We start from the raw sequence: 16,676 nt of genomic DNA, 5'->3' as shown, positions 1-16,676 counted from the left end.
TTCACAAAGAGGCTGAAGGCAGAACATCTGAGCTCCACATATCCTGGGACCCTTAAGGAAGTAAAGGTGGAACAAACCATCTATATGTTCCTTGAAACCCAGAACAGTTCTTGATCAGATCAAATAATCATTACAGTGTAATAGGCCATCCCAACAGTGCTCTTTTACCTCTAGCCTCATTCTGGAAACCTGCTTTTTCATCTTACTGCCACTTGAGCATTCCCTAATGTGGGAAGAGCCCTGAAAGTTTATTTGAATCAGTGGCATGCTGCCACCAAATAATGAACCAAGATTTGGCATTTTGGATGATATTTACTTTGGTCTTGAGAAAATACCTAGGTAGGAGTTGATGGTGGGGCTCCATAGGAAGTCAGCCTGCTATGGGCCATGCTATACATTTCCTTAGACCAAATAAAAACCTTCAATCCCAAAGACTGGAACTTCAGCAAACTCCAAGGGAATTAAACACACACACTTCAGCAGCCATGCTGCCATAGAGACAGAAGAATGCCTGAGACTATAGCACAGTCCTTAGTATGCAACTTGGAAACCTTGCACCCTGGGCACTCCCTGCCTGAAAGCACAGCAGGACTGCGTTTGGGATTGCAGAGTCCTGTCAGACACCTGTGTGTCCTGCTCAAAGCAAAGCGGGGAGGAGCTTTTTTGCTGTGGAGTGTCACTAGTAAGGACTGTGGGATTTCACAGAATCACAGGATCAGAGAGAGGTTTGGGTTGGAAGGGACCTCAAAGATCATCAAGTCCCAACCCCATGCCATGGGCAGGGACACGCTAGGACCTGTGTCTCAAAGCCCTGTTCCTGTACAAAATTTTGTACCTGAAACCTAATGTACATATGTAGAATAAACCTGAGGTGACGAAGTCAAGAAAATCACAAGTAAAGTCTGGGCCCAAAAGCAAAAGGTGTGGCTTTGTTGAAAAAAAAAAAATCCTGGGAACTTGTCTTGGGGTATGTTCTGCCTGGAGACAGCAAGGGAGTTGTGGAAAATTTTTTTGTTTCTAATTTGAACAGTGAAGAGCTTGTGGTCTTCTATCCTGTTCCACTGAGGCAGTTGCCTATAATGTTCCTACATATGAGCAAAACTGTCAAAATCAACAGTAGGAGAGAAACACTTAGTCTGGGGATCTGAAGCTTCTGTAGTTACACTGGTGAAATCAAATGCATGGCATGTCAATGCTTGTTCCTCCTTTCAGCATCATGCTTCCATTCAAGGACACGGGGTTTTTTTATAATTGTAAATGCAAATATAAAGCATTTATCAACTTCTGTTTATGCATCGAAAGAAATCAAAAGCATTGTTTAACGCCTCCACAGAGGCAGTTGCCATTTGAACAAGTCAGATAATATTAACTGATTTTCATCTGAGTGGTAAACAGTTTTGCTTTCTCTAAAATAGAATACATACCATCAACTGTGAAAATACTCAAAAACTTAAAAAGAAAGCATCAAAATTATTTGAATAACTAATTTTTCCCATAAGTTCATAAAAACATCTGAATTTTCAGGTGAAAAGCTTTCATCACCTTAGCCTTGACCTGTGCTCTTTAAAACGATGTGCTTTGTTCCTCCCTGCTTCACTCCTTCCTCCAATAAGTTTCTTTTAGAACCAATGTCAAAAGAATTTTTGGGAAGCTGAAGATAGAAGTAAAAAAAATAAAATAAAACCCCACACTATTTTCTTCATCCCCAAATTTACTAAGAAAGTGAAAGGTAGTCTGTAAAGATGAGTGCTTTCCCTCCTGTTGATTCCATTGGTATAAAATGAATCCCTGTTTATAGCCATAAATATTTTACAACTTGATGTTCAGGTATATGACCTGGAGGATACAAGCTCAAGGCTCTGTGGGCAGAAAAGAGATCTGAATCCTGGCCCAGCCTTCAAGCTAACTTGTGATGGGGCTTTAATTTCCTCCCGAATACTCTGCAAGTTTAAGCTGACATTTTCTTTGGTTTTGCCAAACCTTCCTAGGATAGAAATCAGCTCCGAGATGAAGGAGAGTTTTTGTTTATCTTAAAATAGAACTTCTCTTTCAGAAGCATCTTGGAATTGATACTAGTTTTCAATCATAATTTTCAGGTACTTAGCTACTTTGCCTGGTGAAATCTGCTAATTTACTGATGTCCTGTAGAGTCTTGGAAACATGTCATATATGGTGCTCTGCAAACTCAAATTCAGGGATTTGCTCATGCAACATCATATGTGGCACTTAGGGACGTGGTTTATTGGTGGATTTGTCAGTGTTAGGTTTATGGTTGGACTCAATCTCAAAGATATTTTCCAACCTAGATGACTCTATGATTTGTTTTAGTTTTCAGTTACGGTGAGCAGCATGTGTCAAGTATGCACATGTCATCTTAAAGTTAATGCATGAGTTTATCTTTTAATTGCCTTCTGCACAATTGTCAAACACAAGTGAAAAAGCCATGTTTCTTCAAAAGTAATCAAAGTTAGGCAATCTTTCTGCCTTTAAGGAGCTAAGTGAATCTTGGCTTGCAGTGCCTCAGTGTCAGCAAACAGTGCATGTCCCAAATCTAGACTGTGCATGGATTTGCTTGCTGAGAACATGAACCCTCACCTGCTCTGTGCATGGACAGATTATTTGGTGAACTTGGACATAAACCTGGAATAAATTATATTTAAGGTAAGTTTTATTCTTGTTCAGTGTTTTTGCCTAAGTTTTTTGCCTATTGTTGCCTAAGTAGTAATACTGCACAAGCCACAGTGGTAGCAACGATGCCTTGTCAAGTGTATGCTTATGATCGATATTGCCTCCCTACTTAAGACAGGCAAATGGGGTGGAACTCAGCTTGTGATGGGTCCATGCCAGGATTGGGATACCTGTTGGGATACTCCTTGATGATCTGATATATGCTAATCTGAATGGTTTCATTCTCAAAGCGGCTGTTGCTCCGATCTTTGTATATCCGGAACTCGGCGGCCGTCACTGCCTCTCCATGAGGGATCTGAGTCAGGTCAAAGCGAAATTCTTTGTAGTGCCTTCGGTGGTGGGAGAAGTCCTTGTCCCTTTCAACTGTGAGAAAAAGAATTGAATGTAAATTAAAGACGTGAAACAAATGCTCATTTGTCATGATTAATGGAGCATTCGCCCTGCTTGGGGGTTAACAAACATAACAATATAAAACTGTGCAAATAATAAAACCACAAGCCCAGACATACTTCCAGTTAAAGGAAATTCCACCAGCCCAGTATCTTCAGTTCAAAAGAAAAAAAACCTCTGTGGCTTTTATATAAATTCCAGAAGCTGGAGTGGAAAGAATATCAAAAAAAGCTGAAAGGGGGCATGTTGTAAAGCAACTAGAAATATGAACAAACTAAAAGCTGTGAAAGCATTTAGGACTTCTGTGTAGCCATAAGCAGAGCCACAGCAATGTCAGAACTATAGATGACTTTGGAAAACACTAATTGCCTCTAATAACCAGGCTGATGAGAGGAATGCAGCTCATTTCCGTTTAACATAATAAAAGTGGTACTAAAGTGCACTGCAACAACTATATAGTTAAGAAGCAGTTAAGTCATATAAATTAACACAAGTTGTACTCTAATGGCATGCACGTCATCTTTCCAATGGTCAGAAGAAGGAACTATGGGTCAGGACCAAGTGCTTCTGGCACCCCAGCAGCATAGGATGTACAATTCTGGCTTGAGAAATCCCCTCAAACCTGTTCTTGGTGGGCAGGTGCAGCTCCCACTGCTTCTGACATTGCCACAATCTAAAATAAAAAAGCAAACCTCATGATTGCTTAATTGAGGTTTCTACAGGATTTTAAGAGGAACAAACCAGAGGATTTTAATTTATAACTGGTTTGGGTCTATTTCCATTATCTGCTGCAGTTCTGATTCTGAGTTAGGAGCAACTTTTGCAATGTTTTTGATGTGACAACGGAAATTACAGGTCGTAGTACTGGCTGATGATCTCCTTATGGGATTAATACTTCAGATTTTAAGGATGTGGAAAGGAAAATGATCCATGGTTTCCACTTCCACGGAGTAAAACGTATCATTGACCTATGAATAAGCTGTGCTCCGTGGGAAGACAGAATTTCTCTCTTCTGGAAAGTTCTACCTGCCTCGTGACATATGTGCTTTGTTTACTAATGGTTGACAAAGTCTAAAATGCAGAGCTGAGATTTGGTTTAGATAACCAACTAAACATTTATGGCTGCACTCAGCTTCCCTAAACACTCTCTCCTGTAACCCCAGCTCTTTCATTGCATGTTAGTCCCCAGATCTGAGAGAGGAACAATGTCTGTTCTGAAAAAGCACACATTTGCATTACTAAATGCTACAGATATAAATAATGTGTAAATTACTACAATATTTATACTTACATGCTCCTACATACATACCTCCCAAACAATTTTTTATATATACATAATGTGTGTGTTTGCATGTATATACATATAATTATATAATTTTATATATAAACCTATGTATCTGCATTATTATAATGGATATGTTGTCTTACAAAATAGAAATGCACTAAAAGGTAAAAAAATTATTTTAGGCTTGCCATATAAGGGTATAGTTATGGACATACTAAAGTGGGAGCTATTGAACGAAAAGTATTTAACACTGTTTTCAGAATAGTAGTTACTAGTTAAGTCACCTGTGGTCATGTACCTAGTTCTTTACAGTGTACTTCCCTGCCACCTTTTCAAAAATGCAAACTTTCCTTGCTTTCATTAGCTTTTATTTTATTTTTTTTTTACATGCAAGTCTGTATTGCCTTAAGAACCACCAAAAATAAAATATATAGGCTATAAGAACACTTTATCTTCAGTGAAAATGAACTTTCTCCCAGCTGACAAAAGGAAAATTGTCTGCTAACTGTGAGGTTTACTTGGCTCAAGTGCATATTTAGCTTACATGGGCTTGCCATCGAAGGCTGTGTAGAAAAAGTAAAGCAGAAAAGCAGCAGAAGCATGTAAACTGGCTGCTCTGTACCTGAAGATGGATGGGCTGCTACTGAAGAGAAACAGGATACAGTCTATTTAGCAGCTCCACTGCCCGTTCTAAACCGTGAGATATATACAGAGATCTGACTTAAGGTTTGGGAGTTGTTTGCTTTTTTTTTTAAATGCCCATGTAAAGCCTTTCATTTCAGAGGAGCTTGGCAGAGATTAGCATATGCAAAAGCACTGAGCCGGGAGGGTTTTTTCTGGTACAAAGAGTCTGCTCCAAGTTTCTGAGGTTATAACTGAGCATTTCAAAACTGTCATGGAACAGATATGTCAATAACCTTCAAATGAGAACTATATTTAACACAGACATAGTATAGTGCAAACTATTCTGCTGTCTCTGGATAGTATTTTTTCAACAAGTATTTACCAGCCTACATGGGTAACTAAGCACTACTCACTATGAGTAAATATTGAATAATTAGACACTGAATAAAAGGTTTAAATGCCATTACTCCTGGACTGATTGATTTTATTTGGGTTTGAAGCTTCCTTTTGTCTAGTTTCTACCATGTAGTTTCTAATTAGTAACATCAGTTTAGAAAGAGTACTTATCTCCCTATGTTATAGTTTGGACAGAAGCCTCCACAGTACCCCTAACATTATCAGTGGGGATCTCTCAGGATCACTCACAACTGCTGAGAGAATACTGACAGCCACTTTCTGGTGGGCCTCAAATTAATTGTTACAACTCACACAGATAGCACTTATCTGTGTTTCCACGTATATACCCAAGGAAAATGCAGCACTGTCATCTGAAAGGGACACAAGTCAAAAATTTCTCTGGTTTGAGACAGCGTTTACAGGCAGGCCAGGACTTCAGAGTAGCAACAATCTGCAGAAGGGAAGGACTGTAGGAAACAGGCACTGAACAACACTGCAAAAACACCCCGAGTCCAAGGAGCTCCCATTCTCTGCAGTGAACCCAGAATGTCTAATGTCTACTGCAAATTTATAGCAGCCAACGTATAAAGCAAAAAAACCCCCAAAACTTTGCATAAAAATGTAGACAACTTAAAATCTTGCATTATACAGCAGACTGCAAAAAAAGAGGTGATGGTGATGCTACAATAATGACCAATGGTTAGAATGGCAGCCAAGTTAAAAAAAGGAAAATACTATTTAATTATATTGAATATTTTATTACTGAAAATAATACACAAATCTTGGTTCCTTATGCATCTAATAAATGTCTTGTCAGGCAAGACAGTGAATGCTCAGTAGGGATTTGTCAGGTCCTTTGTCCTGCTGAAATAGCATGAAGTGCAGGGAGGCACCATTTCTCAAATATTTTTATTTCACAGGCAAGAGCTTTTCAACACTGGCAGCCTGAAAAACACAGGTTAAAATTTTCAAGTATTCGGTCCTTTCACAATGTTCTCGTGTCATTCCAGCCCTGCTCAGTACATCTGCCAAAATGCATTTCTGTGGGACAAATCACAGCATCTAAAAACCAGTTGACCAGAAAATCAGTAAGTATTTTTTTAATCATTGGAGCACTAGAATTTTTCTAAGTAAAAAATAAGTCGAATATTAGGGACAACGCTTATTACAAAAAAAAAGAAAAAAAAGAAAAAAAAACCCACACCAATAAAAACCAACCACAATCTTCCTTGGCTCTCATTGGTCAGGATTCTTAGCACTGGCATTTAAAAATGGTATTTTTATACCACCTGAAATTAATATATGCAGCACTACAGTTACATCAGACAAGTCATGGCTCAGGGGAATATCACAAACACCTGTGTGTAAGATGGGAAAGAATGATATTTTCCACCCATGTGGCAAACTGATGAAACATTTACACTGTATTAACACTAAGTCCAACTCTAAGAAGAAAAAAAGTCAAATTTACAGGAAAAAAACCTAATTTTGGAAAAGAGGTGTTCTTTTACACCAAAATAAAATATCATGCACTGTTTTTATTAACAAAACTATTTTATGAGGGGAAAAAATAACAACTAAAAAACACTGAAAGCACTTATATAGATGTATAACAATTAATCAGTATTTTAGAAATTCAGCTATAAATATCTGATTATGTTGACTGAGCTTAAAAAATATAAGAACTGCTAGCAATGAGTTTTAAGTCATAGTGCATGAGGGACTATTAGGTCTGCTCTCTCAGTAGTGATTAGCTCCACACTGATATGTGCTTCACTTTTCCTGAAGATGATGGTGTGTGGCTGTGACACATAGACAAAGTGAAAGCTGCTTTGGCAAATGGGTAACAAACCAAAGATATGGTGAAAGACATGTTAGAATAAGCTGCTTTTACAATATAACATCCCAGGATCCCAACTGGCTTCACAAACAGTGAAGTCTCACCAATCAAATTAATGTCACTTTTTAACTACTAAATCTATGTTCCAAGGCAAAATGGACCTGTGTAACTATGAAGGGTCATTTACACTAATCTCACTGAATTTCACTGTTTGACTCTAAATTCTTTGTATAAGTACTAAGTAAACCAGTCAGTTTTAATCACTCCAAGGTGATAAAGTTTACAGTAAGCTGATACACTACAAACGACACTCATTTACATCTTGAATATAATGAAATGATAGTTTATCTACAGTGAACACTTGTGGTTATCTGACTAAAACAGGTCAAAGGTTCCAGGCATTTTCTCCTGAAATTACTCAGTGCTGCCTCTAATGACTGATAATTGAAAGCAGAGACTGGAAATATCAAATGTGGTAGGTGACAGATAAGCACCAGATTAATGCGAGTACTCTGTTACAGGACACTGAAAGGTCAGAGGCCCTAGGAATTAGCTATTGTGCTACTGTGAAAAGACAGACATCAAATAGATGTTTACCCCACTCTTGCTCTTCTCTCTCTCATTCAAATTCCAGTATCACAGATGAGACTGTTTAGAGTGACTCATCTTTCATAAATTAAGGAAACAAACGTTTTGTAGGGTGTGTGGAAAGGTGAAAAGTGATTCTAGAGAAGCATACAGGGTTTAAAAAAACCCCAAAATAAAACAGCTATGCCAGGTGCAAATATTTCAATGAAGTGCTTCTGAGAGAAGTAAAGAACATTCATCAGAATGTCATTCTCAGCTGAAGAGAGACCAGATTACAGATTCTAAAATATATAATTTTTTTTTATATTTTTAAGCTATGTAACTTTTTTGGCTTGTAGAAAATGAATATCACCTTCAGAAAATCACTTTATCTGGGAAAGCATACCTTTCATTTTTTCACTCTGGAAGTTCTGAAAATATAAAATCTAGTTAATATTGTAGTAAGTGACAGCCATTTAATCCTGTTCATTGGCCTTTGAATGAGGATTACAGACTTCTAGAAAGGATTTTAAATCAGGTGGACTTTTAAAGCCCAAAAATTAAGAAAAATAACTCCCCAAAGTGGTGATTTAAAAACAAAAAAGCAGCAGACTATGATTCTACTTCTCTAAGCACTACTGCTTTATTAGGTTTATCTGTTTTTTAGAATGGTAAGTTTCCTGATCTGAACTCAGGGAATCTATTTTGAGTTAGATGTTGAAATTGAAAACACAGTCACCTGTCCTTAAAGCATTCCTTTGGACAGTGGAGGTGGCTGCTGATATGGTCGGTGGAGAGACAATTCTGTTTGTTAAGGGTCAACTGCCTTGTACCAGCCAGTAAACAGAAAAAAAAAGAGTTTATTTACATTTCCCCTTTGCTTCACTGCAGCTCCAGTGGATAGTCCTAGCTCAAAGGACAGTTCAGTCCTTATCAGCTGATTTCAGTGACTGTATCCTGACTGCCAGGATGCCAGTAACCCAGCAATGAGACATCCTGAGCCATTCCATAGAATAAATGCAGGGGTTGAGAATGATAATGAAATGGGGTTTTGTTCCCACACCTGACTTCTTTTTATATTTGACATTAGACATTTACCATTTACATCACCATAATCATTCAGCTGAGTGTTTTAACTACAAAACTTCCCCACTGCATGTGTTCCATTTAGGAGGAAGTAGTTGTCACCTCAGAAACATGGTGGGATGGCTTGCACAACTGAAGTGCTGCTAAAGATGGCTATAAACCCTTGAGAAGGGATAGGCAAGGAAGGAGAGGCAGTGAGGTAGCCTTCTATATTAGGGAATGTTTTGATTGCCTAGAACTTATTTATGGTGACAACTGGGTTGAGTGCTTATAGGTAAGAATCAGAAGGAAGGCAAATGGCAGATATCCTGGTAGGAGTCTGTGATAGACCAGCCAGCAAGGATGGAGAGGGAAATGAAATGTTCTACAAGCAGCTGGGAGAAGTCTCCCAGTCACCAGCCCTTGTTCTCATGGGGAACTTCAACTTACCAGATGTCTGCTGGAAATACAACACAGCAGAGAGAAAACAGTCTGGAATGTGTGGAAGAGAACTCCCTCACACAGCTGGTGAGGGATTCAACCAGGGAAGATGGACATGCTGCTAGTGAACAGAGAATCACTGCTGGGTGATGTGATAGGTGGAGGCCTCTTAGGCACATCAAACACAGAATTATGGAGTTTTAATGGAATTTTTAATTCTTGAAGAAGGTAGTGGTCAGCAGAACTGCTCTTCTGGACTTCCTGAGGGCAGACTTTTGCCTGTTTAGCAGGCTGGTTGGCAGACTCCCTTGGCAGGCAGACCTGAAGGACAAGGGAGTCCAGGAAGGATGGACATCCTTCATGAGAGAGATCTGAAAGACCAGGAGTGGGCTGCCCCATGTGCCAAAAGAGCAGCCAATGGGGAAGAGGAGCAGCCTGCCTTTCCAGCTTTGGCTGGAAAACAGGGGAAAAAAAAAAAAAAGAAAAAAAAAAAAAGGGGAATTTATGCACTTTGGAAGAAGGGGCAGGAAATCAGAAGGACTACAAGGACGCATGAAGTTATGCAGAAAGAAAATTAGAAGGGCCAAACTCAACTATAATGTCATATTATAGCTCAACTATAATGTCATCTGGGTACTGCCTTAAAACACAATGAAAATGTTTTTGTAAATACATCAGCAACAAATGGAGTGCAAAGAAGAATCTCCATTCTATTGAATGAGGGGAAAAACACAGTGACAAGGGATGGGGAAAAGGCTGTGGTACTTAATGTCTTCTTTGTCTCACCCTTTGTCTCACCCTTTAATAGAGCTGGGCCAGTTGTTCTCTGGGTGTCAGCTCCCTGAGGCTGAAGACAGGTACAGGAAGCAGAATGAAGCCCTCAAAGTGGCAGACTTGTCAGTGAAAGTTTAATACTTGGAGTCAAGGATCTTAAAGGCTTTTCTCAATATAAATGATTCTATATAAAATAGAATCTATATAGGCAGAGGTTGAAAACAGAAGTTCACAAAATTACATTCCACACATACCCTATCTTAGACACGAAAGTCATTGTCAGAAACTTAATCTACATTCAGATCCCCTTCCAACTGGAGCAAAGCTGTTTCCTTTATCAGTGGGGATTTTGCTTAATTAGAAAGGGCAAGTCTGGAGAATTTTTTTTTTCATTGCAACAGTTCTGTTTCTTAAAAACTGATTAATTCCAGTTCTTTTTATTTGAGTTTCTCTGCATATATTATTATTATATTGATTGCATTTAAAATAATTATATATTTACAGATGTGGTTTTGAAATAATAATGTAAATTACTTTCACATGAAACTTTATTTTCAAAACACAAAGAATAAAGTTTGGTCAGTCATGTGCAGAAGCTAGATACACTGCTGTAAATTTAGAGTTATTTCACTAAATCCTTTATTTTCAGGTCAGCTACTGACACCAATGAGCAACATTTTCCTATTCTGTTTACCAAAATTAGAGGCAGTTTGAAAATTGTTTGATGGAATACTGTACAGCTAGTGACAGTTTTAATAAATGAAATACTTATTGAATGCAAATTTTTAGTGGTTGAACATCCCTTCTATAATTGAATAGACTTACTGAACTGTATAAATTGCATAGTAATTCAAATAAAAATAAAGTCAATGAAAAAACCTTCAACAATGGCTATATAAAGCAAGAAGGAAAAGTGAAAGCATAATAAAAAATCAAACAAAAAACGATTGCCTTTTTTTGAAGCAAATATTTCACTTACTGATTTTCTTTCTTTAACCCTCAAAGAAATGCATTTCAAAATCCCATACTTTATAAAAAAGAAAAAGTTAGACTGTGTTAATGTATTTTAATCAAGCACTTAGTATTACATTTTTTGAAAGTGCTGTTCTATTATTAAAAAGTTCATTTCGTCATTTTGTTATTTGTAGTCAATAACATCTCATAGATCCTTGCCAATTAACAAAAAACACATTTCAGAAACTCCGAATAGTGTAAAGACTAAAATATTATTAAGGTGGACTTTCAAATTATGTGATTTCTCCTTTCTAATCCCCTCAAAATGTGCATGCAATGTTTTCACTTTAGTAAGTGATAGACAGTACCCAGGTAAATAATGAAAGCTATACACCCATGTTAGAATATAAGCGAATATGTAAAAGGATAAGTTTCTCTCTTTTTTTCATTAATTATTTTCAGAATTAGAACTCAGTTAATAGTTAAAAGCTTCCAGCATTCACCATGAGAAGGAAAGAGTTCCCAGAAACCATTTAACAGTGCCTGCCAGCAACTTTCATAAGCAGATGCCTAAAGAAATGCCTCAGTCAAAGAGGCATAACTGAGCTTGGCTTTCCCACACAGAATCTCCCAGGTGATCTGGACACTGTGAGATTACCCATGATACCTTCTTGTTACTTTACATTAAATTATGGAGTGAAGCAGAAGTTTTAAACAAATTGCTGGTCTTCATTCAATTGCCAATGTTTTGTTAAAAATTTCATTGCTAAACATGTGTTATTCATTCAATTTACTCTTCTTCCAAGTCAAATGCACTTGCTCAACAAGTCAAAACAAGTGCTGCACTGCAGCTGGTCCAATGATAATTAAATGCTGGAAGGCTTTCAGTTGTTGATACAAAGTAAGTGGGAAAGCAACACCCTGCTTTTCTTATGCTGCCTTGAGCCCAGCCAAAACAAGAGGAGAAGTAACCAGACAAAGAGATTGAGTTTTAGAAGTGAACAGAATTTTGAGAGCCTAAGTTTGGGTACTATCACAATCCTAACATAAAAGATAGTAGGCAATGTGATTCCTCAAAATCTCCTTTTTCTGATGGTTTTGGGAGTATCATGCGCTGTATTTTCAACCTGACAAATGCAAACCTTTCACTCCAGTTGCTCAGCTGTGGCACAAAGCACAACAAAAGATACAACTGCACATATGTGCTATTTAGTCTTTAATAAGTAAGGACGCTGTGAGCACACCATATTATGAAGGCACTCCAATCACAAATACATATGTTAATCTAAATCTACTAGATTTCTGATTGAGTTCTGTTTCATCAGTAATAAATAAATCTTTACTTGGAAAAAAAACTCCACAAAGATCTCTCTATTACATAGTTCTGAGCTAATGCATAGATAAATTAACTAACCCTTGCACCACCACCACTTCAGGTTGCTAATTTTGCCTGCTGTTTTCAATGATGTCTATTTTGCCTCACCTTTGGCAAAGCCAGTAAATTTTGATACCATCTGTCAATAGACTTCCATTTTTTCTCACATTTAACTCTGTTTTTCTATAATCACAGATCATCATAAAGAAAACTAACAATTATTGCCAGGTTTCTGACTGTGTGTGAAAGTCAGGATGTCAGATCAACACAACCTCAAGGTTAACAAATGACAGAAAAAAAGATCCCTCTTGGGTTCAGCTGCAACTGCATAGAAACAAAAGTTATACCTCTGGGATCCAATGGTCAGAAAATAGGTGTAAGTTATAACTGTTTTGACACTGTAAAAGTATACAGATGGAACATAACTTCTGAGGAGGGTGAAAGGGCATATATCATCATAGGGCAACTGGCAGGGGAGGAAAAGCAAAACATTAAAGTGCACTCTATCTTCTCACATCTCCTTAGTTTCTGCTCATGTTAACCCTCTGCTCACTTCCAGCCAGAGGTGGCAAATCACTCTGCTGTTTACCATTCATGCATGTTGTCTGATAAACTCCATCTCTTTTCTGCTGTGGAATTTGTTGGAAATGCTCCCATGGAAGCTGTGTTTGAACATTAAACTGGATATGACTGGATAGGCAATATATTCTGCTTGCTCTGTGCTCACATCTAAGTATTTTAATATTATTCATACCCATTAACATTGACTAAGCATTCCATGAAAACAATCCAGCTGTAACAACGATAAGAAAGGAAGCCCTCAAGAACATCTCATTTAGAAAGCAGAAGAAGGCTTCTTTACATGTAAGAAATCAAAAATTTTTGCTAGACTATATTATAGCCAGAATATTAAATACACTTGCAAAAAATAGCTGCTGACAGGCCGTGCACTTAGTTATTATGTCAGCTTGGCTCAAACAAAATCAGAAATCCTCTGATTTATACTTCAGTTGCACAAATGTATACTGGGCTAATCGCTATACTGAGTCATCACCTTAAAATTAAAAATGTAAGGAGACTAAGCTTCATCTTTTATAATCTGTTTGCCCTTGTTTTGCAGGTTTGTCCTGCATACTCTTGTTGTTGTCCACCACCAAGGAGCACCTCGGAGAGCCTAAGTGGTGGTGCTGAGAAACAGAGCAACGGGGCCAGAAGCACAGCAGGGGCAGGCCCTCATACACATTACACTGGGAGAAAACGGGAGGAAGATGAGGAGGAAGAGCAGGTAGGAGACTGGTCAGGGGTGGTGAGGAATGGCATTTTCAGATGGCAGGTTTTAACAGCCAGTTTGGGATATGGCAGTGGGTTTAACAGCTTGTTAATATGGATACAAAATGTACCCTCTCCTCTGTAGCTCTGTCGATCTAATCTGACCATTATTTATTCTCAGAGAGATAATTTCACCCTCATATGGAATAAATCCCCTCAAAAAGAAGGAAAAGAATGGATTTTTTTCCCCAAAAAGAAGTTTAAAGCTTACCAAAGTTAATGATCACTTTGACCCTCTTTCTGGACAGAAACTCCCTGACAGTTAGTGAATAAAATACCTCTGGATTGGCCATCCAGCATTACACCTGCGCTGCCAAAGGCAAGTTAAAATAATCTTCACAAACAATGTGAAGAGCTCAGATAAACCCCAGGTAACACGACAGTAGGTCATGATCCCTCACAGTAGGTTCTTTTGGATAGACTTGGGGAAAGAGACACAGGAGGCTCAAAACGACATAAGAAGGAAACTAATTTCCAAAGCAGAAAGTATGACATTTTGAGCACATAGTACTGTTCTTCCAACAATTGTCTGATGCAAGATCATCACTCCTCTCCAAAAAAGACCCAATGATTGATGTCAAGGTATAAGACAAGTAAGGGCCCCCTTCTTTGTAGGTACTGTGTCACAGAGTCACAGAGAGGCTGCAGATGGAGGGGACTTGAGGAGGCCATCTGCTCCTGGAGCAGATGGAGCAGCCACCTAGAGCTGGTTGCCCAGGACTGTGGACATGCTTGCAATATTTCTGCATTTCAGTGTTATTCCACCTGGGACTGCATGTCTCATATTCCTCACACAGTTCCTTACAAACACAATACCTAAGCCAATTGTAGAGGTATCTACAATCATGCTGTAGGTGTAGCACTTCTGTGGAACAGCAAAGATGGTCTCCTGGAGCTTGTACTCTGCTGAGCTGATGTGGCTCAGACAAAACTTGTGTGTCTTTCTGAGCAAAAGGTAAGAATGAGCAGGGAGTGGAAACCTGACCTGCAATCTTGTTGGTACCACACCACTAAGAATATTTCACGAGCATTTTGCAGTAGCTGATCAACCTTTGCCCACACTTGTGATAAACCTGTGTTTCCACTAGGTTTGGAAGTGACAACTGCTCTGATCTCTGGGTATAGGCTTAAAAAGTAAAAAACTCCATTTGTCAATATGGAAGCATCACAGTCTTGTCTTTTGGAGACATGCTTTCATTCCCATTTTGATGAAAACATGCTCCCTACCTGCAGACAAGGAGAACAAGCATGATTTAATGGAGGTTGTGGTAAATCTCACTGATATAATGATGTAATGTTAATGATATAGTGATATGTTAATAAAAGAAGCTTCATTACTGCACAGCAGCAGATGGTAATGTAGACACAGCATGAACAGGTCATAACTTGTTTGGCAGCTGTGCCCATGGAGCCAAGATTTCAGTTCATGAGTGCTCTGTGCACTGGTTCCAGCTGAGTGATGAACAAGACATGTTTAGAGACCTTTTAGACAAGGTGTCCCATGCTAATAAGCATTAATAACACCAATATTCTTTTGGATTTTACATTTATAAGGAATACATACAAATATGGAGGAATCAGAAGACAACTGCTTTGCAAGAAAAACAGTGATGATATGCTGTTAATCCTAATGAAATTAGTCTCTTCATCTGACCCAATGAATTGCAGCATGAACTTGAACTAATCAACCTCAAGATTAGCTCAGCTGGCCAGAGTATGGTGTTACAATGACCAAGGCTGAGGGTTCAATCCCCATATGGGTCATTCACTTAAGAGTTGCACTTGTTTCCTGTGAGTCCCTTTCAACTCTGAATATTCTTTGATCTGTGTCTTAGAATTTACTCCACAGCATCAACTGCCTCTGGATTTTGCATTAACACATACCTCTATAGAAAAATATATATGTGCACATATTGTATAAAATCATGAATACATTTATAATATATTTATAAGTATATTTAAGATATACTTACTTAAATTTAAAATTTTATATATCTAAAAATGTTTGTCCTTGTAAATGTGATCTCATTATTATACACAGCCTCATTAAACATGATTATTAGTTCAATACTTTAAGTGATGAAAAAAAAAACCTTTTGAAGAACCATAGTTGATAGCTATAGAATATAATATAGGAGATAACCAAAGAATTAAGTAAAAGAAAAAACTTTATTATGAAATAATATGTAATTTTAAAATACTGTGATACACAATACTGTATAGTGTCACATTATATTAACTCTCAAAATTCTGAAAAATAAACCAGCCCTTCCTGAATGTAATCATATTTAACTGTATGTTTTCAGGTATATTTTCTATTGCTTAACACCCAAGAGGATTTAAAAATTATGATTTTTGAATACTTTACTATGACATCCAGCAAATTCTGGTTTATTTTTAATCACATAAGCTTGTCATTTAAATCAATACACAAAAACCATTTAATCCTGTAAAAGCAATTGTGTCTAGTTGAACTATAGGTTTAATCTTTACTACGTGAAAGACAGTACAGAGTTTTAGCTTTCACAGTAGTGTTCAGTTCACAGTGACAACCATGAGCAGTACTGCATCAGCCAAAGAGCTCACAGCACAGCCCTAAGTAACTTGTCTTTATCTTTTTTATCTAGCATTTGACTCATGCTGGATGATAAACCATTGCAATAATGCCATAATGATGTGCAATTAACCACTACAAACAATTAATTTTTTATGGCACTTAATTCCGCAAGAAGGTTATTGATCACTGTTATAATAAAACAAAACTGAAGGTGTATTCTTTTGCCTTGCTGTAAAATTTTGGGACTAGATTTTCACCTGGTAATGGTAATTTTATAGCTTCTATTCCCTTTTTACCTAATGTATTCTAGGAAATCAAGTTTACTACAAATTTGTGGAAAGTAAGCTATGGAACAACAACAGAAAAGGACACACACACACACATGTGTGTG

General features: G+C 37.7%; 1 protein-coding gene across 1 annotated transcript in view; it reads right to left on the bottom strand.

Moving 5' to 3' along the window:
• Nucleotides 1–16,676, bottom strand: part of BMP5 (bone morphogenetic protein 5) — a 57,091-nt gene that overhangs the window by 29,048 nt on the left and 11,367 nt on the right. Inside the window, exon 2 of the mRNA XM_039728057.1 lies at nucleotides 2,859–3,051. Coding sequence (XP_039583991.1) covers nucleotides 2,859–3,051 — 193 coding nt within the window. The remainder of the gene's footprint in view (nucleotides 1–2,858; nucleotides 3,052–16,676) is intronic.

Source organism: Passer montanus, unplaced genomic scaffold (genome assembly GCF_014805655.1).
Source record: "Passer montanus isolate IOZ18808 unplaced genomic scaffold, ASM1480565v1 scaffold11, whole genome shotgun sequence".
In the NCBI taxonomy this organism is placed as follows: Eukaryota; Metazoa; Chordata; class Aves; order Passeriformes; family Passeridae; genus Passer; species Passer montanus.
This window is presented reverse-complemented; position numbering and strand designations above follow the sequence as displayed.